Below are 24,234 nucleotides of genomic sequence, written 5' to 3'. Positions count from 1 at the left end.
TACTTATGACCTTTGCTTGTCACTTCACCGCTCTAGAACTCTGTTACTTCATCTGCAAAATAAAGAACAGCAAATTATGCACTGTAAGTACCTTTCCAGTCTAACCAACCACACTACCCTATTAAAAAAAAACCTAAGTGTTTTCAACACAGGCAGAGTTAAAAGATTACATGAAAATAATCTGGACCATTCAACAGTCTGCTACCCTGCTCAATTTACTTAATTCCAACTCCATTGTTTTTGTGGAATTTTAATTTGTTCATCAAACACGTACTTACTATCATCATATCTATCACCCTGTTTATAAATTTTTCATTAATTATCACATCACTCCAGTAGAGTACAGCCCCATGAAGATAGGAACTCTGTACATGTTCACATCTGTAGGCAGAGGACTCGGGCACAGTAGATGCCCAAAACACATTTGTTAAATGCAGGCATATACACTTGAATGAACGGAATACCTACTAAATGTTAAGTTTTTGTGTTCAGTACTGGGTAAGACAAGAGCCTCTAACCTCAAGGTTCTAATATTCAAATGGGACACAGAAAGAAACCATCATAGGCTGATGTAATCAATACTTTAATAAAAGCATGTTCAGAGTAAAAAGAAGGAATCCGTTCATTTTGACTCGTGGTGCTGGAGCAGGCTTCACAGAGGGGGCAATGTTTGAGCTGAGTCTTACAGCCTGAGTAGAAGCCCAGGTAAGTAAAAAGGAAAGGAGGCGCTGTAGCGGAGGACATGAAAAGATATGGAAGTAAAATCAGAGTTAGCTTGAGCAGAACTCGAAGTGGTTCAGAGTGATTGAGACACCATGATTTACTCTGTGGAGGGTGATCCCAAAGACAGGAAGATTAAAAGGAGCCAGATGATGGAGATCCTTTTTGAGTGATGACTTTATCTTGAAGGTTATGATGACTCATCGTAGGCTTTGAAACAGGGAAAAGGACACAATCGGAATTACATTTTGAAACACCTCTCTTGTTACAATACCAAGGGTACAGTCTAGTTTAATGCCCAGTTTCTGGGTTAAGAAGTCTACATTTGTTGTTTACTACTGAGGCAATGAATGCTCCTATCAACCATGGTTGGATAAAATAAGATAACCTATAAGAACTCTCAGAAAAGCGAAGGAGCTGAAAACATGGGCCGTGAGTATGTAACTAGTGTAATTCTTGGCAAAATGAACACTGTGGCTCATAGAATAATAAGAACATTAACAACAACAAAAACACAAGATCAGTCCTGGAAATCTGAAGCTTCTTCCTGAATTTGTAAACAAGTCAGTAGTATAATAAAGAATAAACAGATAAAAGGGATTCAAAGTGCCATGTGAATAGTGTTGGTGACACGTGAGGAGAAAGCAGGCAGAAGAATGGAGAACAATTGTGTAATTCAAGGTAAATAATTTTTTTAAACATGGGTGGAGACCAGTGTTTACTAAACATGAAAGATTAGTATCAGTAAAGGAAGGAATTGTTTGTTTTTGATCCAAGAGGTCATTGTGAACCAAGAAACAAAAAAGAACATAAGTTACCATAGAAACCATTTTTAAAAATACTGAAGCAAACTTCACTATATCTAAGGAATTCAAAATCTTACATAAATCATTTGGCCCAGACCCTATTTGAGGCAGTCAACAATTTTTCCTTCTCCCAGATATTTCCATTCATTTATTTGAATAGAAACAAACAAAAAGTTATGATTTGCCTATTCTCAGCATTATGGCAAAGTTGCATATATTCTTATACGATAACTTCTTACTTGTTCAAATGAGTGAATGATTACCTGAATACTTAATGAGTAATTGCTTAATTAAATGATAGAATGCCCTACAACAAACAGGAACTCTGTATGTAGGGTAAATACCATGTAAAGAATGCATCAATAGTCCCATCAGCCCCAATTAGAAAGAAAATAGTATTTTTCTGCCTTTATAGGTAGCTATTACCCTAAATATGCATTAATGAAACTAAAGTTCATGGGCACCCGTGTGGTCTTCATCCCCGTCAGAGGTTACCCTGAGGCCCCAGTCTGATCCAACAAAAGTGGGATTAAAGAGCTACCAGTACTGTGACTTTTCCTCGGTGCAAATGTAGTTTTCCCAAATTCAGGTACAGTAATTTTGGGAAGAGTAGCATCCCAGTCTTGATGGAGAGAAAATCCCAGAGTCCTCACTATGTTTCAGATAATCCAAACACTTATAATGTCATGCTTTCTCATTTCTTTTCAAGGAACTATGCCCTGGAGAAACTAATTAAACAATGACCCAAACAATGAAAATACATGATACTCACTCCATGAGATTTTCTCCAAAACACAAGAGGAATGCTATTAATTTATTATGTGGAAAGAACCTAGAAAAATATGTCAAGGGGTGCAAGTGGAGATTTATGAGGGGAGGAGGTGCACAAGGAAGGCAGGCACTGAGATGCAACAGTCACACACAAAATGGCATCAGTGCGAGCACTGTTCTCATGAGGACCATCTGTCGGTCCATAGCAGGAACCCCGCTCCATAAGAATAGAGGACTTATTAGGCCAGAGTGAGAGACATTTTATTCTTACAATGCATTTTTGATTAGACTCTACATGAAGTACAGATTTATATTTAATAAATTCTTAAGGAATTGCTTTATCCAATTAACTTCCAAGAATTTCGCAACTCTTTCTGGGGAATGCACAGGACTATTCTTTTATTCTTCCAGAAATGAATTTGAAACTATATGCACATGTACTTGGCTCACTCAGCCCTGATATTTATATATATAAACACATAATCTTTTTATATACCATAAACATTTGGAAGTGTGAACATATAAAGAATGTTAACAGCATTAACACACTTGATCACTCCCTCTTTGAACTCTTCTCTTGGCTTCCAGATCTTCCTTCTCTCCTCTTTTTCTTACCACATAGGCTGCAGCTTCTCAGTCTCATATGTGGGACTCTCATTCCCTCACCACCAATGGTTGATGCTCTATGTTCCAAACCTTTTTTTTTTTTTCTATGTCCTTGTTCTCTGGGTGGTGTCAATCAACTGCACAGCTTTAAATTCTATCAGTATGCTTAGGATCTCCAAATGTTTTCTCCAGCTGTGTCCTCTCCCTTGATCTCTACAGTCATGTAGCCCAGCTACTTTCTGGGTTATCCACCAGCCTTCTAAAATGTAACACATCCAAAAAAAGCTTTTGGTTTTCCTCAACCCTATTCCCAACAGTCTTTTGTCTTACCTCATTTCAAAATGAAAAATGAGGGAGCCAGCTTTTTTCCTCCCTCTCATACACCACATCCAATCCATGAGCACATTATTTCAGCTTTACTTTCAATATATATCCAGATTTTGACCAGTTCTCTCTCCATCCACTGTTTAATATCTAGTCCAAGCCAATTTAATCTCTCTTGTGACTTATCCAAATTACCCCCCTCCTGGTCACCCTGCTTCCACCACTGAAAATCAATATGATATTACATATTTATACTGTATTCACTCAGCAAATACTTAGGAAGTCCACATTATGAAATGCACTGCCTAGTCAGCGTGTAGGGCACTGATATGAATTTGACCCAATTTTTGCCTTTAAGGTGTTTATATTCTGAGTGGGTGGATTAGTCACATATATGTAACATAATGCAAAGCAATACTAGATAATTTCAGTAATAGTGTTACAAAGTGCTAAAGGGATTTAGACAGAACTTCTGATTACATCAGTAATAGAGCCTTCCTGGAGGAGGCTGAATTTAAGTTGAACCTTGAAGATAAGTCAAGTTTTAGGAGCAATCAACAGAGCTCATTTCTGAAAGTGCCCCAGAAGGACCCAGAGGAGTCAGGACATCTTGAGAGCATTACAAGTAGTGGCATTTGGCAGATATTCAGGGATAGGTAGGGGAGCTAGAGGAAACAAATGTTGGGCAGTTAAGATGAAGTTTGAATAAGGAAGCCAAGTCAAGAAGATGGACATTAATAGAGAGGTCAAGAAGTGAAGGAAGATTTTCACCATGGAAGTAACAAAATTAAGTGGTATATTGAGAGGAATTAATTTGAAAGCAATGCGTAGGAATGCTTTATGTTCTATTTGTAGGCCTCAGATGTTCTTATATTTAGGGGCCTGCCACACACTATATCAAGATCAACAAAGTATACCCACACTGCATATTTAAATATATTTACACATATAATATATATAATTTTTGAATTAACTTGACTTACATTTGACATAATTTTAGCATTTGTAAACCTCTGTTAATTTTGATTTAGCAGTTTTCTTTATCTATCTGAGAGCTAATGTTTTTGCCGGCCTTTGAAAATCCTGAAGGCCTCTGGCACTTTCTCCATAATGTGTGATAGATAAAATGGCTCTGCAAATAGAAAGCTTGGAGGACAGGGCATTATTCAAATGTAAACACTTTAATGCATTTAAAAGTAATATGAACATATACCATTAGGAAGGAAAAATATTTTTAAAGCATTCAAATTAAAAAGCAACACACAATAGGCTCTGCTTGTTTTGCTTTTAATTAATTAATTTATTTGAGAGAGAGAGAGAGAGAGAGAGAGAGAACATGTGAGCAGGGGGAGGGGCAGAGGGAGACTCCCCAGTTGGCATGGAGCCCCAGGCAGAGCTCAATCCCAGAACCCTGAGATCATGACCTGAGCCAAAATCAAGAGTCAGACACTTAACGGACTGAGCCACCCAGGCACCCCATAAGCACTGGTTGTTATACGTAAGTGATGAATCACTAAATTCTACACCTGAAACCAATTTTACCATATATGTTAACTAACTATAATTTAAACAAAAACTTGGGGAGAAAAGGGAATACAATAGATAAATGGGTAGAGGGTATGAGAACCTAGAACTGACATAAGCAAAAATTGGAAGAAGGAAGGTAAAAATGCTTTTTGGTATTTTTTTAAGACTTATTTTGAGAGAAAGAGAGTGTGTGTGAGCATGCGGAGGGGCAGAAGTAGAGGGAAATAATCTGAAGCAGACTTCCCACTGAGCAGGGAGCTCCACACGGGGCTTGATCTCATGACCCTGAGATCATGACCTGAGCGGAAATCAAGAGTCAGACACTTAACTGACTGAGCCACCCAGGCGCCCCAAGATAAAAATGTTTCATAAATGTTAATAAAATTAAATGAGAAAAAAGTAAAAAATAAAAAAACCCAATGCACATATCTGAGAAGTCAACATGGAACTTGTTCAGGTTAGATATGTATCCTTACAATGATTTTATGGTCGAAATCAAGTTTAATTAAAAATAAAACTCAGATATATAATTTCTTTTAAAAATGGCAAATAAAGTAGGACTCAATTTAATTGTTTTTTTTCCTTTGCTTTTACATGTGTCTTGACTAATTTCATTTTCAACTCATTACTTTAGGGATTGTGATTTATCCATTTATTCATTAAATATTTATTTAACCATGATGTTCCAAAATATAAACAAATGATCATTGTTTTGTGCTGAGTTTTGCTTAGTATTTAAATCTGAGGGACTAGCACACAACATTCATTACAGGAAGAAAGATTAAAGCAAAGGAGAATTTCAGCCTAAATACAATAAATGGATTTTTGACAATATTTTGAGATTTAATAAGAAGAGTCATTAAGTCAGAGTAATAAAATTTAGAACTTAGTCTCTCAAGGCACTCTAAAAAAAAAAAACCCCAGAATCATCATAAAAGGCAAACCTTTCCTTCCCGATGCTTATTTCATGTTAAACTAAAGGGGAGGAGTTAAGATGACAGAGTAGCAGGGGGACCCTGAAGTTGCCTCATCCCTCAAACACAACTAGATCAACAACAAATCATTTTGAACAATGAGGAAATTGATCTGAAGATTAAGAAAGCAATCTGCACAATTGGAGGAAGAGAACATGACAGATGTGAGGTTCGGAAATGTGAACTGGGCGAGAGAAACCCAAGGTGCCACAGAGGGGAGGGAGCCCTGTTCATGAAGAGAAGTCAGGGAGAGAGAAAGGGAGCAGGAGAGAGAGCAGCATGTAGGGTTCAAGCAAGATGCCATAGTGTGGGGATACCCTGGGTTGTACTGGGAGAGAATGTGCCCCGTCCTGGAGTACATTTGGAAGACAGTATATTGCCTCTCTAAGGACAAGAGGCCCACCGGGTGCCACTGAGTAGTCATTCAACAGAAAGGGACAGAGGTGCATTCAGAAGCAGATAGCTTGGTCACAGCTTTTTCCTTTGTTTCACCATAGACTCCAGGCACCTGCCCAGCCAAGCAACTGTTTTTCTGAGACAGAATGGTGCCAGACACAGTGCTGCGAGGCTCTCCTCTGGGGTAGGGTAGAGGGTCCATGCCTTGCTGGGTTATTTAAGATTTGGAGTTTTGAATCCAGCCCCTGGACAGAGATAAAACACAGGAGAACTGTGGCACCAGACCCCAGTTGGGCCCCAGATGTCCTGGGCACAGACTGGTTGAGGGCAGGGATCTGATGAAAGACTGAGACACAGGAGGGAAGATTGTTCACTTTTCTGTGAGGGCCTCCTGAACAACGGGGACCGTGAGTTCCCCTCCCCTAGGACAAGAAGGCAGAGTGACACCATCCTCCACCCTTCCCCCTGCCCAGCCCACCAGGACAGTCAGACTTCAGAGAGAAACACAGTGCCTCCAGTAGAGGCTGGAGTCCCTTACACCAAACCCCACCCCCTGCACACTGCAGGGGCATCTTTACTAGGGCAGATCTGACCATGAGCCAGCACATTGGGCCTCTCCTTCAGGGGACCAACACAGGCCCCACCACATGCACCAAGCCTACTGATCATAGAGTGTTCCAAACCATCAGCTTCAGTTCTGGTGGAAATAGGACCAGGCTTTATTTTTTGTGGGTTTTTTTTGTAATTTTTTTTTAAATTTAATTTTATTTCTTTTTTCTTTGGAATCAGGCTTACAGTTTTTTATTTGTCTGTTTGTTTGCTTTTTTGTTCCTTTTCCTTTTTTCTTTTCTTGGATCTCTTTTTCTTCCCCCCAGGCTTACCTTAACAAACAAATCAAAGCACACCTAGTTAAAGGTCCAAACACTCCCCATTATAAATAAGGAGGAACTCTGCAAAGGACTGACCTCTGGGAAAGAGCAGCCAAAACACAATAACAGTGTGCACAGAGCATACACCAGAAACACTTCCTGAAGCACCAGGCCCTAGACAGTGTATGACTCCTTCTTAATATAGTATTACTCTCAGGAACGGGAAACATAACACGCTTTCATAACACACAAAAGACAGAAACCTAGACATAACGACAAGACAGAGGAATTCTCCCCAAAAGAAAAATCAGGAAGAAATCACAGCCAGGGATTTTCTCAAAACAGATATAAGCAATATATATGAACAAGAATTTAGAACAACAATCATAATTCTTGAGCTTGAAAGAAGAATAGAAGGCACCAGAGAAACCCTGGTTACAGAGAGAAAAGACCTAAAAACTAGTCAGGCCAAAATAAAAAATGCTACAACTGAGACACAAAACTGACTGGATGTAATCACAACAAGGATGGAAGAAGCAGAGGAATGAATAGGTGACGTAGAAGATAAAATTATGGAAAATAATGAAGCTGAAAAGAAGAGGGAAAGAAAACTATTACATCACAAGTATAGACGTAGGGAACTCACAGTGATTCCACAAACCGCAGTAATATCTGTATCATAGGAGTCCCAGAAGAAGAAGAGTGGGGAAAAAGTGGCCGAAAGTTTATTTGAACAAATTATAGCTCAAAACTTCCCTAATCTGGGGAAAGAAACAGGCATTCAAGTCCAAGAGACAAAAGAACTCCCCTCAAAATCAACAAAAACAGATCAACACCAAGACATATCATAGTGAAATTTGCAAAATAAAAAGAGAGAATTTTGAAAGCAGCTAGGGACACAAGACCCTTACTTAACCTAAAGGCTAGACACATAAGGCTGGCAGCAGATCTGTCCACAGAAACTTGGCAGGCCAGAAGAGAGTGGCATGATATATTAAATGTGATGAGTTAGAAAGATATGCAGCCAAGAATACTATATTCAGGAAGGCTGTCATTCAGAATAGAAGGAGAGATAGAGTTTCCAAGGCAAGCAAAAACTAAAGGAGTTTGTGAACACTAAACCAATTCTGCAAGATATATTAAAGGGTACCCTCTGAGCAGGAAAGAAAGACCAAAAGCAACAAAGACTAGAAAGGAACAGAGACAATCTACAAGAACAACAACTTTACAGGTAATACAATAGCACTAAATTCATATCTGTCAACAATTACTCTGAATGTAAATGGACTAAATACTCCAATCAAAAGGCACAGGGTTATCAGAATGGATAAAAAAACAAAACAAAACAAAACAAGACCCAGCAATATATTGCTTACAAGAGACTAATTTTAGACCCAAAGACACCTCCAGATTCAGAGGGAGGGGGTAGAGAACTATCTATCATGCTAATGGACATCAAAAGAAAGCTGGAGTAGCCATACTTATATCAGACAAACTAGATTTTAAGCCAAAGACTGTAATAAGAGATGAAGATGGGCACTATATCATAATAAAGGGGTCTATCCAACAGAAGATCTAACAATTGTAAATTTTTATGCCCCCAGTTTGAGAGCAGCCAAATCTATAAATCAATTAAAACAAACTTATGGAAACTCATTGATAATAATACAGTAATAGGAGGGGACTTTAATAACCCCACTCACAGCAATGGACAGATCATCTAAGCAGAAGATGCTGAAAACAATAGAACACTTATGAAAGAAATAGAAGAAGACACAAAGAAATGGAAAAATAGTCCATGCTCATGTATTTGAAGAACAAATATTGTTAAAATGTCTATACTGCCCAACGCAACCTGCACATTCAATGCAATCTCGATCAAAATAACACCAGCATTTTTCACAGAATTCCTAAAATTTGTATGGAACCAGAAAAGACCCTGAATAGCCAAAGTTATGTATGAAAAAGAAAATCAAAGTGAGAGGCATCACAGTCCCAGACTTCAAGCTGTATTACAAAGCTGTCATCATCAAGATAGTATGGTACTGGCACAAAAACAGACACATAGATCAATGGAACAGAAGAGAACCCAGAAATGGACCCTCAACTCTATGGCCAACTAATCTTCGACAAAGCAGGAAAGAATATCCAATGGAAAAAAGACAGTCTCTTCAACAAATGGTGTTGGAAAAACTGGACAGCGACATGCAGAAGAATGAAACTGGCTCACTGTCTTACATCATACACAAAAATAAATTCAAAATGGATGAAAGACCTAAATATAAGACAGGAAACCATTAAAATTCTAGAGCAGAACAGCAACCTCTTTGACCTTGGCCACAGGGACTTATTACTAGACATGTCTCCAGAGGCAAGGGAAACAAAAGCAAAAATGAACTATTGGGACCTCATCAAAATAAAAAGCTTCTGCACAGCAAAGGAAACAATCAACAAAACTAAAAGGCAACCTACGGGATGGAAGAAGATATTTGCAAATGACATATTGGATAAGGGCTAGTGTCCAGAATCTATAAGGAACTCATCAAAATCAACAACCGAAAAATAAATAATCCAGTTAAGAAATGGGTAGAAGACGTGAACAGATATCTCTCCAAAGAAGACATCCAAATGGCCAACAGCCACATGAAAATATGCTCAGCATCACTCAGCATTAGGGAAATACAAATCAAAACCACAATAAGGTACCACCTCACACCTGTCAAAATGGCAAAAATGAACAGCTCAGGAAACAAGAGATGTTGGCAAGGATTGGGGGAAAGGGGAACCATCGTGCCCTGTTGGTGGGAATGCAAACTGGTGCAACCACTCTGGAAAACAACATAGAATTTCTTCAAAAAGTTAAAAATAGAACTACCCTATGGCCCAGCAATTGCATTGCTAGGTATTTATCCAAAGGATACAAACATGCTGATTCAAAGGGACACAAGCATTCCAATATCTATAGCAGCACTATCATCCATAGCCAAATTTGGAAAGAGAGCAAATGCCCATTGACTGATGAATCGATAAGGAAGATGTGGTGCATATATAAGGTGGAATATTACTCAGCCAACAGGAAAGAATGAAATCCTGCCATTTGCAACAATTTGGATGAACCTAGAGTGTATTATGCTAAGTGAAATAAGTCAGCCAGAGAAAGACAAATAACATATGATTTCACTCCTATGTGGAATTTGAGAACAGAACAGATGAACATAGGAGAAGGGAAGGAAAAATAAAATAAAATAAAATAAAAACAGAGACGGAGGCAAACCATAAGAGATTCTAATTATAGAGAAAGCTGAGGGTTGCTGGAGGGGAGAGAGGTAGGGGATGCACGAAATGGGTGATGGGCTTTAAGGAGGGCCCTTGTTGGGACGAGTACTGGGTGCTGTATATAAGTGAGGAGTCATTAAATTCTATTCCTGAAACCAATACTACACTATATGTTAACTAACTTGAATTTAAATTTAAAAAATTACAAATACCAAAAACTACTTCATTATTTATTTATTATTGTTGATTCTACTTTTCAGTTAACTCATTTGCTAGTCTGAAGTTTTCTTTTACAGTATAATGGATTCAGAGGAAATATTATATTTATTTATTTTTGAATTTATTCACAGGTTTAAAAATAAAAATTCGACCTTGCAGTCAATAATCCTTTTTTATCAAAGTAATCTCTATATGACACTGTAGTGTGCCCATTTTGAATCTTCTCTGGCATTTACCACTCACTCTGTAAGACTGCATGGATGCTGCCCTGTCTTACAATAACAAACATTTAAATATGTTAATTTAGAAATCTTCAAACTTTGACAGATTATCTTCAAATAAAAAAATGAAAAAAAGGTATTTGATAAAAGCCATTCAACAAATCTTTTTTAAGCAGACATTATGCAGCAGCATGATGAAATTTACAAAGATACTGTCAGTATCTTAAAGAAATTTAAAATCTTAAGAGTTCAGACATCTACTTTTTTTAGATGTGACTAAAAATTAAGTCACTCCATAAGCCACCATGAAATGGGTCCCCTTAGTTAGCCTTTAAAGAGCAGAAAATGTGTATACTAATTATGTGCATTAAATTAAACTTTTAATACTCCTGTATTATCCTATTGCCTTGTATTTGCTTTTAAGGTTATATTTAAATTGATGAAAGTTCCAGAAACATTCATTATTTTTAAGAGCAAATGAAACTCTGCATTGCAGTCGGCCTGCTCATCCATAATTCAGGATCCCAGACTAAAATATTATGCTCAAACAAGCACAAATATTGGCAAAGGTGAAATACTGAACTGCTACAGTAGCAGCTAACTTATGAAGCAATCTGTGTGTGCTTCAATTTCCTAGCACTAGAAATAAAAATTAAAAGCAGACAAACAGTCAACAATTATGGTTGTAAACTAAATAAGCAAGAGAGCAAAGCCAAGTTGCCGCTATTCAAAGCTACATGATTTTTATTAGTTATACGCAGATCTGATATGACAATAAAACCCAAGAGGGGGAAAAAAAAACATTAGTTGCTTGGATTATCTATCTAAGCAAAGAAAAGGGGATTCTAGAAGAATGTTCTTATGGATTTGAACTTTGCAAATAGCAACTCTGCTTCTATTTAAGGTAACAGATTTATTTTTCCTCAAACACATTCCCTCATTTGTCACATTTATCTGGGCAATAACACCAGCCCTCCATTTATTAGCACCATGGTCACTGGTTTGGAGGTTCCGGCAGGCAAGAAGAATCAGAAAACAGGACTCCTCTGTCCAGGGAGGCTAACTCTTGTTTGGGATCCAAGCATCAGCAGGATACACAATGAGAAGTGAGATGCAGGGGAGACGCAGACCTAGCCAGATGAATCAGCACAAGTAACCCAGTAGATCAATATGTGAACAGATACCACCACCAGATCACCTTCACTTCTAGCCCTTCTGTTGTTTCCACTGCTGTGGGCTAGATCCATTGCATTTTGTGGCCATACAGACCTTACATTTTGTTGCCACTCATAACATATATATGTATAAAATAATTGATGCTAAAAACTAATGATAAATATCTAGTCCTCAGAACTTTTGTCTCCTATCAAAAGGTTTATTGTTCTAAATTTGTCAGATAGCCTTATGACATGTTATAATTCTTTCTTTTATTAGTAAGGGGAAAGTAATTAATACAGTGAGTATAGTCACTTTATTATATAATAAAGTGACTAGTTTTAGATAGCTCGGAATATATAAAACCATTAACATTCATCCTCAAATCTGCATGACTAGAAAAATTTGCAACAAGTTATCAAGCTTCTTCGTCCACTTTTCTGCCATGACTATTTGAATGGCTCACAGATGGCAGTATTTATAATTTTTAAAGCACCTTTTGTCATCATCTCACTGAGCTTGAAACAATCCAGAGCGAGAACAGTCCGCATTTTACAAGCGGGGTCCCAAAATGCGCAGATGTTACATAGGACATCCACTGTCACAGGCCACGTATGGGAGGGGAGTGGGGACTCCACTCTACACACCTCTCAAGAAAAACCACTTATCTGTACACTACAGAAAATAATAAAACACTGAGGCATCAGTCCTCTTTCTTCTCAACCCACCCACTTCCTTAGTAAAAAAAAAAAAAAAAAAAATCATTCAAACCAAAATAAGAATAAAGAGTAAACTGTAGAATCATAATCTGATTCCAAATTATTTTTTTCAAATTTAATCTGTACAATTTTGTTTTATTGTGTGTGAGTGTGTGTGTGTGTGTCATCCAGAGAATTTTCACATTTAATAGACTCAAAGGAAAATGTGCTTTATTACCTAATTATCTCTCCCACACTTTTGGAAGGGACCTGCTAGTTTCCTTTCTATCATTTCATAAATGATGTCACTGAGGCACAAAATGGCTCAGGAATTTGTGCCCAGGAAACAGCAAAGACAGACACAGACAGAAAAATGGAACTCCAAGTTCAGTATCCCATCTCCCCAGATAAAGACGTACAACTTCAATTGGAGACCCTTCGCATTGTGTATCAGAGGTTTTTCTGGCCTATGGAGGAGGTCTATGCCCACATATTCAGCAAGGATCTGATCTTTTATCTAACCAGGCTCTTTCTGGCATGACAATGAGATCTTCCAACAATAAATGTGAAACAAGCACCACTGGCATTGAACTTCCAAAAATCAGCCCAGGACAATCAACATGAGCGGGAGCCTTATGATTACAGGAGCTTCAGTGAAATTAGTGGTCCCTGGTCAGACATGGAGAAACTCCCTGCCTTTCTATAGCTGAGAGCATGCTCTGGGCCGTGAATACCCAGATTCTCTTCTGTATTTGTAAGTGAAGAGTGCTTCACTGGAAATGGCCGCTATGCACATCGAATACATTGTAAAGCAAGGAAAGTGGGATTGTGAGAGTTAAAATGATGGCTGTGGTACCGAACCACAATGATCACTTGTTGGAAAGACTAGAAAAACAAAAAGCCAAGTGTAACATTACTTTTAAGCTCTCTTGACAGAGAGTTAAATTTGGATATTTTTATATCTAAAAATATACATTTGAAGCTGGGGGAGGAAGCATTAGGATTGTGACAAGGAAGCGATATTTTTATATTCTTACAGATGATTATTTCCATGGTTTAAGGAATATACATGTTTAAATGCATGTTTAATTCACAATGACTTTGTTAATTGCATAATTTATTCATTATAGAATTAATCTATAAGCTGCCGTATCACTTCACTGCTAATTCTCTTCTAAAACTCAGTTTGCTGTTAGAGAAAGAACAGTGGTGGGGAACTCGGTTCCAGTCCACATGTTGTCCCTCACTGTTAATCTTGTCACGTCACAAACCCTCTGGGCCTCATCACCTCATTTTGCTTAAATACTTTCTAGATCTCTAAGGGCTTCCCCAGTTGGAATAAGGAAACTTCTGGTTGACTTATTTGACCAGAGTGTACGGTCTTTGTCGCCATCGTCATGATAACCTCGTGCACTGTCACCGTGCGGTATTGTCCTTGGTGACTGAAGGGCAGTTTGACGATAACTGAATTCCCAACTGGCCGCTGAATAACCATCAAGGCCACACTAATGCAGACACCCAGCCAAACAGAGAGCCTGGTCTTTGTTCTTTTGCTACATGAGAAAGACAGCACCTCCCAAGAGCAGGGACTAGTCTGAAAACGCTAGGAGGAGACATCACCTTGTGATTCCTTGCTGTCCTCTCCTAAAATGGAAAGAAAGTGCAAGCTAATTGAAGAGACCCTGAGTGAAGCTGGTAGTTGGAACTTTAAAGTGTACTTAAAAATACATATCCAGTGCCCTCGGATTGAGCCCCGCATCGGGCTCCCTGCTCAACAGGAAGCCTGCTTCTCCCTCTCCCACTCCCCCTGCTTGCGTTCTCTCTCTCGCTGTGTCTCTCTCTGTCAAATAAATAAATAAATAAATCTTAAAAAAAAAAAAAATACAAAACCAGCCTCGACACCTCTGCCCCTTACCTTGCAGTCTTTGCATCACGTTGGCAATGTCCCGAGGAGACCGTGAGGCCATCCTGGAGGCCGCCATGGTGCCTCCTGAAGCATGAAACCCACACCAGAGACTTCTCCCAGGGTGGAGGAGCGGCACGCCACTCAGGAAAACATAGCGCAGCTTCCCGAGATCTATCGGGTCACTCTATCGGGTCACACATGAATCCCAGGCCCTCGCAGCAGCGAGCGAGGGGGGAGCACTTCCAAAGACTGAACCCCTTTTCCTTTTCTTTCTTTTAAAACTGTTCTCTTAAATGAACTCAGGAACCTGAAAAACAAATAGAAAAGGTACAGTATTTTAAAAAAAATGATCTACATAGGTCCCCCTCATGCTAAAAAGAAAACTATTTCTATTCAGTTTGAATAGAGGATTCATTACCAAGTGAAACATGTATAAAGTACTAGGCAAATGTTAGGAATCTTTAGATCTGACAAAATAAATGCATACATGAGATACATATGCATACATATAATATGCATACATATGCATACATATAATAAAGTTGGTTGCTGAAAAAGAAATATTCGCTTATTCCATGTATTCCTTTTTTTTTTTTAAGATTTTATATATGTATGTATGTATGTATTTGAGAGCGAGCACAGGAGCAGGGGTTAGGGGTAGAGGGAGAGGGAGAAGCAGACTCCCCCGCTGAGCAGGAAGCCTGACCTGGGGCTGGATCCCAGGACTCCGAGACCATGACCTGAGCCAAAGGCAGACGTTTAACCAACTCAGCCACCCAGGTGCCCCTTCCATGTTTTCTTTTCTTTTTTTTTTTAATTTTATTTTATTATGTTATGTTAATCATCATACATTACATATTAGTTTTTGATATAGTGTTCTTTTTAAACGATCATCTTTCTCCACTGATCTATGAAAGTGAACGTACTAGGAAGTCAGAACACTGAGTACTATTTCTCAATATTCCCAAGTTCTCGCATCTATGCTATTTCAGCCTACTTTGTACATATATTTTGCTGTTTCATTGTATACTTTCCAAGAATGAGATTAAATCTTAGCTTCTAGATGAGCACTGAGTAATGCATAGAATTGCTGAATCACTATATTGTATACCCTAAAATCAATGTAACACTGTATGTTAACTACCCTGGAATTAAAATAAAAAAAATAAAAATAATTTTACAAAAATCTTAACTTCTACTAACAATTTGATGAACTAAAACAGTAAAAATGTAAAAATATTTCATTCTAAAAGCATCAGTTTCAAATATTCTGGTTTTAGAAGTCAAAATGGATTTGATTTAGCTTCTTTCCTTCCCCTACAGAAGGCTCTAAAGTAGGTTGGAAGGTTAGGGTAGGGGTGGCCAGGGCAGAGAGGCCATATCCCTTCTAATCCTTTCCTGAATTCTCTGTTTTGGTCAAGTTTAAGTCATCATTCTGGACTGAGCAAGGAGAAAAAGAGACAGGAGAGTAGTTGATGAACACTTGATATTGAGAGACATTTCCTTTGAACAAGGATTTCCTAACCCTAGGGTTAGTTGAAGAGAAGGTTTTGCCATGCAGAGAATAAATAATGAAGAAAGGAAAGGAGGGTGAACATGCACCCGGGGGAAGAAGCTTAACCAAGGGGCCACACTAAGGTGGCCCATGTGAGATGACGCTTTACTACAGTTCACACTGCATCTCTGCCCTGTGAGGATGAAGGTGAAGAAAAAGAATGGGGTGGGGTCGGGGGAAGATGGTAAAGGCAAACCTGTAAAGAAAACACATACATGTGGGATGGTCCTCCTGCCAGAGGGAGTCCACGAGTGCTATCAAAAACCGTATTATAACCTGAACGTATGGTCATACAAGCAATATTATTTTATTTATGAGAGATTGGTTACATAATAAAAGATGAATACAAACTATAATCAATTTTAAAATGGCAGTATTAATACTAGCTTACACTGGTATCTGGTTAGAATGCATGAAGGCAAAGCCGATAGTACCTGTTTTAGAATACTATCTCAAAAAAGATGCAAAACATTGCATAGTGCTGCTACCCTGTGTGAAAAAGCATCAGAAAGGTTTGGTGGAGCAAGAAAGGATGCACTGGTCACTCAGCAAGTTAGGGTGAAGTGGTGCAGTGAACAGCCTTAATGGGTAGAAGACACACATCAACTTCTCTTGGCTATTTGAAAAGATATTTAGTAGAAGGAGGACCCAATACCTGTCGGCTCCTGGACTAGAGAAGTACCTTGCAGTGGGTGGCTTTCCAAGGGATTCTCAGAGGAGAAATCATTACTTATGGTTAGCCTATCATGCACCAAGGCCTTTAGCCCTGCTCGAATTATATGCCCATTAGCAGCTTTCATCTCCTGTGGAAAAATATTCCACTTGCTTACATGCAAAAGCTACCATAATTTGGAAACTAATAGTGGGATGTGCCTAAAATATTACAAATGGCTCCTCTAAACTGTTAGAAAGTTAAGTTCTCCAAATGCAAGAATCTAACTTTCTGAACTCTAGCTAGCTAGCTAACTACATATATACTAAATAGAGAGGAAGGAAGAAATTCGTTTTAATTTAGCTATCCCAAGTCAGCCCCTGCCCAGCACTGGAGTTCATAAAAGACGTGGCTCTTAACCATCAATCAAGAATTATGGAATTAAAAAGGATTCCTCTAAGTCACTGCATTACAGATCACCATGTTTCTACCTTCTTCTAGTTCACATTCATGTTACACAATAGACTAATTTTGAACTCTCTCTCTCTCTTTCCTTCTCTCTCATAGGTGTATATATGAGATATACATATCAAATATTTGAGATGTATTTGATATATACATAAAAGATATATATATATTTTTGATGGCACATTAAACTCAGAATTTCTTTGCTTATGTCCAAGTTCAGGTTATGTATCCAGTCTTACTTCTACAGTATAACAAATGCATTCTGAATGTCAGAGCTCAATGCTGAGGGTATCAAGATGAATATGACATAGCTTCTATTTTTTGAGGAGCTTCGAACACAGTGGGAGATACAACAGAAAAAATAATATAACAATACCATGGGCAAGTACAAATACAGAGATGGAAAGTGCAAAGGATGGGCGCTCAACCAATAAGAAGTTTCTGGAAGAGTGTTCTGGGAGGGAGCTCACCCCTGAACCGAGTCTTGGTAAATGAGTTAGAGCTAGTCAGGAGAAAAATATGAAAGACACAGTCCAGGCAGTGTGAATAGCTCAAGCCAAGTCGTGGACACAAGAAACAGCATGATTCTATGTGGCAGTACCAAGAGTTCGATCGTGAGGGACTCTACCAGGTGACATTGTGGAGCCGAGGCCAGAGAAGGAGGTAGCACCAGATGGTTGAGGGCTCTGTGTGCTATGCTCACAAGCTTGGTCCTGATGCTCTGGGAGGCAACAGTGAACCACTGAGGGATTTTAAAACTGGAAATGCCCAAGTATGATTTAGATTATTCTAGATACAATTTTTCAGGGTGTATCTGAAGGAGACAAGACTGAAAGATCCAGAAAGATCAGTGAGGAAAGTAGGAGTCAAGATAGGACATGATGGCAGACTGAAATAGGACAGTGGGTGAGTAGAGGATAAAATCTAAAAAATCTTTAGGAGGCAAAATGTGCAGGACTTGGGTGATGGGTCAGGGAGGGAAGATAGGAAACAGTTGGTGGGGTTGTCGGAGTGTCTTGGATGACCCTCAGGATTCTGACTTGAGAGTTTTTGGGCCTTGGTGCCATCAGTTGAGCTCAGCAGCCAGAAGGGCTATGCAGGTTTTACTTCCAACACTCTTCACCTCATATACTCCTATCCTTGCTGAACAACAATCCCCCTGTGTGGGGCACTGTCAGCTGAGCAGGTCCAAAGGATCCCTAAATACCTGGCCCAGGACCCACACTCTGCTTGAAGCCATCCCTCAACACTCCAGTACAGACTCAGCACTAACAATCCATGTTGTTATAAATATGAGTTGTCTTATATTCATCACCATTGTTGGCCTCACACTCTAAGTAGACAGTGAACATTCTGCAGGCATAGAGTCTATCACTTGTTTTGTTTTGACATCCCACCCTTCAATACCAAGTACATCCCTGAGAACATGCTAAGCCCTCGATCTATATTTTTGTTTTAGAGTCAACTTCATAATACTTTCCCTCGATGAGAGAACCCCCAGAAAACTCCTTCCTCCTCACTGCAAAAGAAGTTAATGCAATATCCTTCCCTTCAGATACAAGATAAAATATTTTGCTTTCATCATTCGTGTATACACACATTTCCTCCTTTGTGAAATTAGGATATTCTTGCTTTTTACTGATACCTTCACTTAAAGGGACATATGATATGATAAGAAATTTCAAATTAATAAAACAAATATAAAAGGAAATTGGGGATTAGAAGATATGAGTTCTAGGCTTAGCTTTGTTCCAACTGGCTGGGTGAGTTGGAGCTGGTTCTGTGTATGGAGGTCCTCAACAATGGCCTATCACAGGGAGTGTGGTACCAGGACATATGCACACTATGGACTAAGAAAGATCTGGAGCAGTCTTAATTTTGTCCATGTGACCTTAAGAAAAGATAACTTTTCTGAACACTTGTTTCTTAATCTGTAAAGCGAAGCTCTTTTATGCTAAATTAATTTTATCCTATATAAGTTATATTTATTTTTTTATTTTTTTAAGATTTTATTTATTTTTGAGAGAGAGAGAGCATGCACGAGCACGAGTCGGGTGGGGGGGTGGGGGGCAGAGGGAGAAGCAGACTCCCTGCTGAGCAGGGAGCCCGATGATACGGGACTCGATCCCAAGATGTTGGGATCATGACCTGAGCCGAAGGCAGACGCTTAACCAACTGAGCCGCACAGGCGCCCTGCATAAGTTAAATTTTAAAAGATCAACATGTAATATTCTTAGGAGATCGTTTGCATGTAACGGAGTTCCAGAAAATACCTGGCTTCCGTTTTCCTTCCCCTGGCCTCAGTTTCTCCAGTATGCCGTATGAAAGTGGGCCCAAAACGGAGAGGTGCTCTCTGGTGGGCTTGTCAGCTGCAAAGCCAATGGCAGCACAAGTGTCAGCTGAAATAATGACTGGTACAAAGTCACGAGAGCTTGAAATTCACTCCTGGAACTGCCTGATTACCTAGCAGTGTTCTGGCTGCGGGCCTGACCTACAGAGCCAGAACATCAGTGGAAGGCCTGGAACCATCAACAAGCTCAATATTCCCAGGGAAATTTAAGGTGCAGGAGATTGTGGGCAGGAGTGTGGTGGGGAGGGGTCCAGGAGATTGTGGGCAGCAGTGTGGTGGGGAGGGGTCCAGGAGATTGTGGGCAGCAGTGTGGTGGGGAGGGGTCCAGGACTGGGATAGAAAGGGAGAATCAGGTAGACATTGATGGACTGTGTACCGATTAACAAACAGTCCCAGCACGATCTCCAAATCCTTCCAGGAGAAGGAACTAAGATCCCACTGCAGCTAAGTACATCCACCACACCTAGCAGAGAATTAAGAGCCCAACGCTTATTTCAAACATTAAAAACGTATAGAGAAACTATTCATAAAGGACAACGGTACTGAGAAAATAGAAATGAACATGACAGATAAGCCCTTCTTAGAGCTTACATATCAGAGGGGGAGATGTTATCAATAATACTACAACAAAGTAGGGTGAGATCTGTCCACAGAACTGTGTGAGCAAACTGAATGCCCGATTAATAACCATCTGCTACACTGATTGTGCAGAAAGCAGGGGGTATACTGTCTGCTATGGGGGATTCTCCTATCTGAACCACAGACTCTTCCTGCGGCACCTGTGAAAAGCACAGGAGTGAATCATCAAAACTCGACATCTCCAGTCTCTAAGCAGAACGGACAACTGGCTGCAAAAACAGTTTCTTGTTTGTGCTCCTAAAAAGAAATGCGTGAGGAAAACACTAGGAAGAACACTGCTAGGCCCCAAGAGCACATCGTAAAGCAACGCAACTACAATTTTAGGTATCCGGAAACTAGAGCAGAAAATTGCAAACCCTGCGACCACCAGAGATGATGTGGTTCATTTCTACCTGAAAACGATGAACTGAGACCATAAAACACAAACAGATTCAGAGCAGCATGAAGCATAAATGTTACTAAAATAGACGTCTAACTATGTATAAGGATAGGACCCTATTAAAATTCACTATTAAACAAAAATAAAAAAGCCAATAAATACACCTCCACCCCCTTACATCTAAGTCCTTTGCTGGAGTGAATCACATTAAGTGTCTAATTTTAAATTTAATTATCGTTTTTCTGTATTCATCCTTTAGCAATGGTACTAATTAATAAACACCAAGATGGCTAAGCAGTAGGGAAGCAGAAGGACATCTGGAGTTAATATAAATACACTGCTAATGTATGTGTACGGGTTATCAGTACTGTGAATCACTCATTATTATGAACTGTACAGGGTAACAAGAATCAGCCCTTTTTATGGAAGAACAAAAATGTAAACAAGTAAGCAAAAGATGAAGTACAGAGCTGATCAGCATGACAGATATGTAGTATCATGATTCAAACTTTTTTTGGTAAGCTTGGAGTATAAATCAGGCCCCAAGATATCTGCTACCTTCCTCCCCTACTTTCCTAGAGTATATATGTCACACCCCTTGCCAAACACTAGCTCTGGTTGGATTAGATCACAAGGAAGGACACCTACAACACATCTAGGAGGAAGAGAAATGCAGATTCCCTCACAGGGGAGCCTTGGGCCCCTCGTGCCTGTCAAGGTCAGGCCACGGGATGTGGCTGCAGTATCTAGAGCTAAGAAAACACTACCAAACTTGCCCAGCTGTGGGCTTCCTACATCCTGTTCAGTTACACCTCCTTTCATTTCCAAGACGCTATGTGTGGTGCAGACTTAGAGAGCCGGTCCTGCACATTCAACACAAGCAATTCTTGAAAGATTCTGAACGGTAAACTACCTTTTCCCAACCCTTGCTCCCCGGCAGGAGGAAGGAATCAAGTGACAAGAATTTTTATATGGGGACAATGAGAACAGAAACAAGCCAGTTTGTGAAAAATCATTAGTTAAGAGAGATAAAAATGAGTCTATAATGTAATAGCGGAGCAAATATTATCAAAAGCTAGCAATATTACTATCTGAGTCAGTCTGAAGACGTGCCTTTTATCTTCAGCATGAAACATATTAAGTTAGCATTGATCTGGTACATTTTGTTCTAAATTTGCCACAAAGTGAGGAACAGGCTCAAAAACACAAGAAAAAAATAGCTATGTGTGTTTATTATACTGTTCTGGCAATATCAGGAACTTTTTATCCATACTATTTATCTTTTTCATCATGGGGAACAACAAGCCTTTGAAAGAACAATCTTCATGACTAAGGATTAGATCAGCATTTTATACAGATGTGGGTCATATTAATAACTGTTGTTTAACTGAAAATTACTACATTCTCTCTTGCACAAGTCTGGCTTTTGTATACAAATGCTTCCTTTAGTAAAGGCTCTCAGATGAAGACAAAAATATAGACACTCAAGAAGAGAAAAATAATTCGCTTAGAACTTTCTTAATGTTCACAGAAGAAAGTCAGATACATGCAGGTTTTCCACCCCAAACTGAAAAGCTCAGAAATGAACATTCCAGGATGGTAACACTGGGTTCACAGCTGATGTTTCTCCCTAGGCTGGGCCTGAACTTGCAGCCTCCAAGCTCTGTCACCCCGGGGCAGCACACCCAACCCGGTTTCCGGACGGGCTTTCTTTGCTTAGCGGCCGAGAGCTGCTTTATTTCGCACTATTTCCCTGCCTTTTGCCATGCACCTGCCGCCCTGTGAACCACCATTTCACAGAACTCCTCCCGCAGCAATGCAAAACCTCCGTCTGAAACCAGTCTTTCCCGAGAGGAGATGAAAGTTATCTTGCCCTCTAGCGAAGGCTCCGCCTGGAAGCAATTGCACGGTGACACCCCCAGCAGTCTGAAGCCCCGGCCTCCGCACGGTCTTCAAGCCCTGGGCCGTGCTACCCATTTCCCCTCCCCCCAGCCCTTCCTAAAATAGTCGAGAGTGGAGGAAGGGAGGCTCCTAGAATTTGTCCAACGCCCTGCATCTCCCATCTGATAGTAGCAACAGTACCGACCATCACAAGAGGGTGGCTGCCTTTTGCTTCTGCATTACTGGAGCCCAAGAGAAGTGCCACAAGCGGAAATGACAATCCGAGAGGGGGATATTAATAGGGATATCTACGTACGAGATGCAGGGAGGACGCTCCCCACCTCCTTATCTCCTCATCCCTGAGTATCATACACGTACACACACCACCACCACCACCATCACCGCCCTCTCCCTCCCATTAAGCACGCACAACCCCAGCATGCAAGTACAAACTTGCTTACAATTTGTCTGCAAATTGTTCGGTTTGCACCCACATTCATATTCTCTCTCTCTCTCTCTCTCTCTCTCTCTTTCCTTCCTTCCATCTCTCTCGCTCTTCCTCCTTTCCTTTTACCTTCACTCTCCCAGGCTTGTCCAGGTTCCCGGCAGCACAGCGAGCGCACGGCCGGCCGCGGGCTCCGGGAGCTCGCGAGCCGTTGCAGGACTGCGGGGAGCCGGGCCGCCCTGGTTACGGAGTACAACACGCCGGCCGGCTCCCTGCCCGCGGCAGATCCGCAGCCGCGCTCCCCTGGGCGGCTCGCACACTCGCTCACTCCTGCGCCCAGCTGCTCGGCGACTCTGCCCTCCCTCTGCAATTGGGTCCTCCCCTCGGATGCACCCTGGGGTTTTAGGCCTCCCTGCCCCCCACTCTCCCCCCGCCCCCTACACTAAAGCTCCTTTCCGAGGTCGGCCAGGCGGGTTCAACCCCCCGGCAGGATGAGGGTGATACCCCTGCTCCGCCACACCCCTCCCCGGCCGGGTGCCCCGCGCCCCGCGCCCGGCTCCAGGATGAGCGGGTCCCTGAAAGAGCCGGGGACTGGGGCCTGGAGGCGCTCTCGCAGGCTTCCCCTACCTCCTGGAGATGCACGGCCTCCGGCGTTTCTCCACAGCTGCAGACCCGAGCCGTGACCCACCCTCTCGGCGAACCTTTCTACCGGGGGAGAGAAGGAGAAAGAATGGCCGAGAGCGCCGGGGAAGAGATGCGCTGCACTAGCCGCTAACTTTTGCCTGGGGTTCCCACTGCCCAGGTGACCTTTCTAAGCAGAACCTATCTTGAAAGGCTGGGGAGGTTCCCCGATGGTCCCAGGAAGGAAGTGATGCAGTTCAGTGAGGACATTTAGCACACTCCTTTCAAATCAACTTTCAAAAAGAGCGTAACAGCTGACCTTTTGCGTGTCAGATCAGTAGCAAACAATTTTTAGGGAGACTGGTCAGACTACAGGCTTTTGTTGTTGTTTATAAAGCTTAGATTTCCTGAGAAGACACTTGCCATCTTAGTTCTATTTATTCTTGGTTATTCATTAAGATGATGCTGAAGAACCTCCTTCAGTTTCTTCAGACCCCCTGAATGCATGCTGCACATTGCGGAACCATTTGTCTTTTATCACAAGTCCTTCTCATGGTGTAGAGGAGATCCTGGTGTTGCCTAGTAGCATTCAGGAGAATCTATTTTGTTGTGGTTTTATGGTCTCCAAGCAAAGTCAAACACAGTCTCCCTTCACCAACAATGAAGCCCAAGTCCAACAGGATTATGGCAACCAAAATAATGAAAGCTATGCTGCAAGAATCTTAAAAATAATAATTACCCCTCGAATTTTTAATCTGACAAAAGTTTTCTATCCT

At 40.6% G+C, this 24,234-nt stretch overlaps 1 protein-coding gene across 1 annotated transcript in view; it reads right to left on the bottom strand.

Moving 5' to 3' along the window:
- Positions 1–23,616, bottom strand: part of SYNE1 (spectrin repeat containing nuclear envelope protein 1) — a 454,522-nt gene extending 430,906 nt beyond the window's left edge. The window contains exons 1-2 of the mRNA XM_028103363.2: positions 23,465–23,616; positions 14,478–14,775 (exon numbers count right to left, since the gene is read on the bottom strand). Of these exons, the coding sequence (XP_027959164.1) occupies positions 14,478–14,544 (67 nt within the window). The 5' untranslated portion in view covers positions 14,545–14,775; positions 23,465–23,616. The remainder of the gene's footprint in view (positions 1–14,477; positions 14,776–23,464) is intronic.
- Between the last annotated feature and the right edge of the window lie 618 nt (positions 23,617–24,234).

The sequence above is a fragment of the Eumetopias jubatus genome, unplaced genomic scaffold (assembly GCF_037043125.1).
Source record: "Eumetopias jubatus isolate StellerSeaLion01/CBP00866 unplaced genomic scaffold, mEumJub1_p1.0 scaffold_6, whole genome shotgun sequence".
NCBI lineage: Eukaryota > Metazoa > Chordata > Mammalia > Carnivora > Otariidae > Eumetopias > Eumetopias jubatus.
The sequence above is the reverse complement of the archived record's forward strand: the minus strand, read 5'-3'. Positions and strand labels throughout refer to the sequence as shown.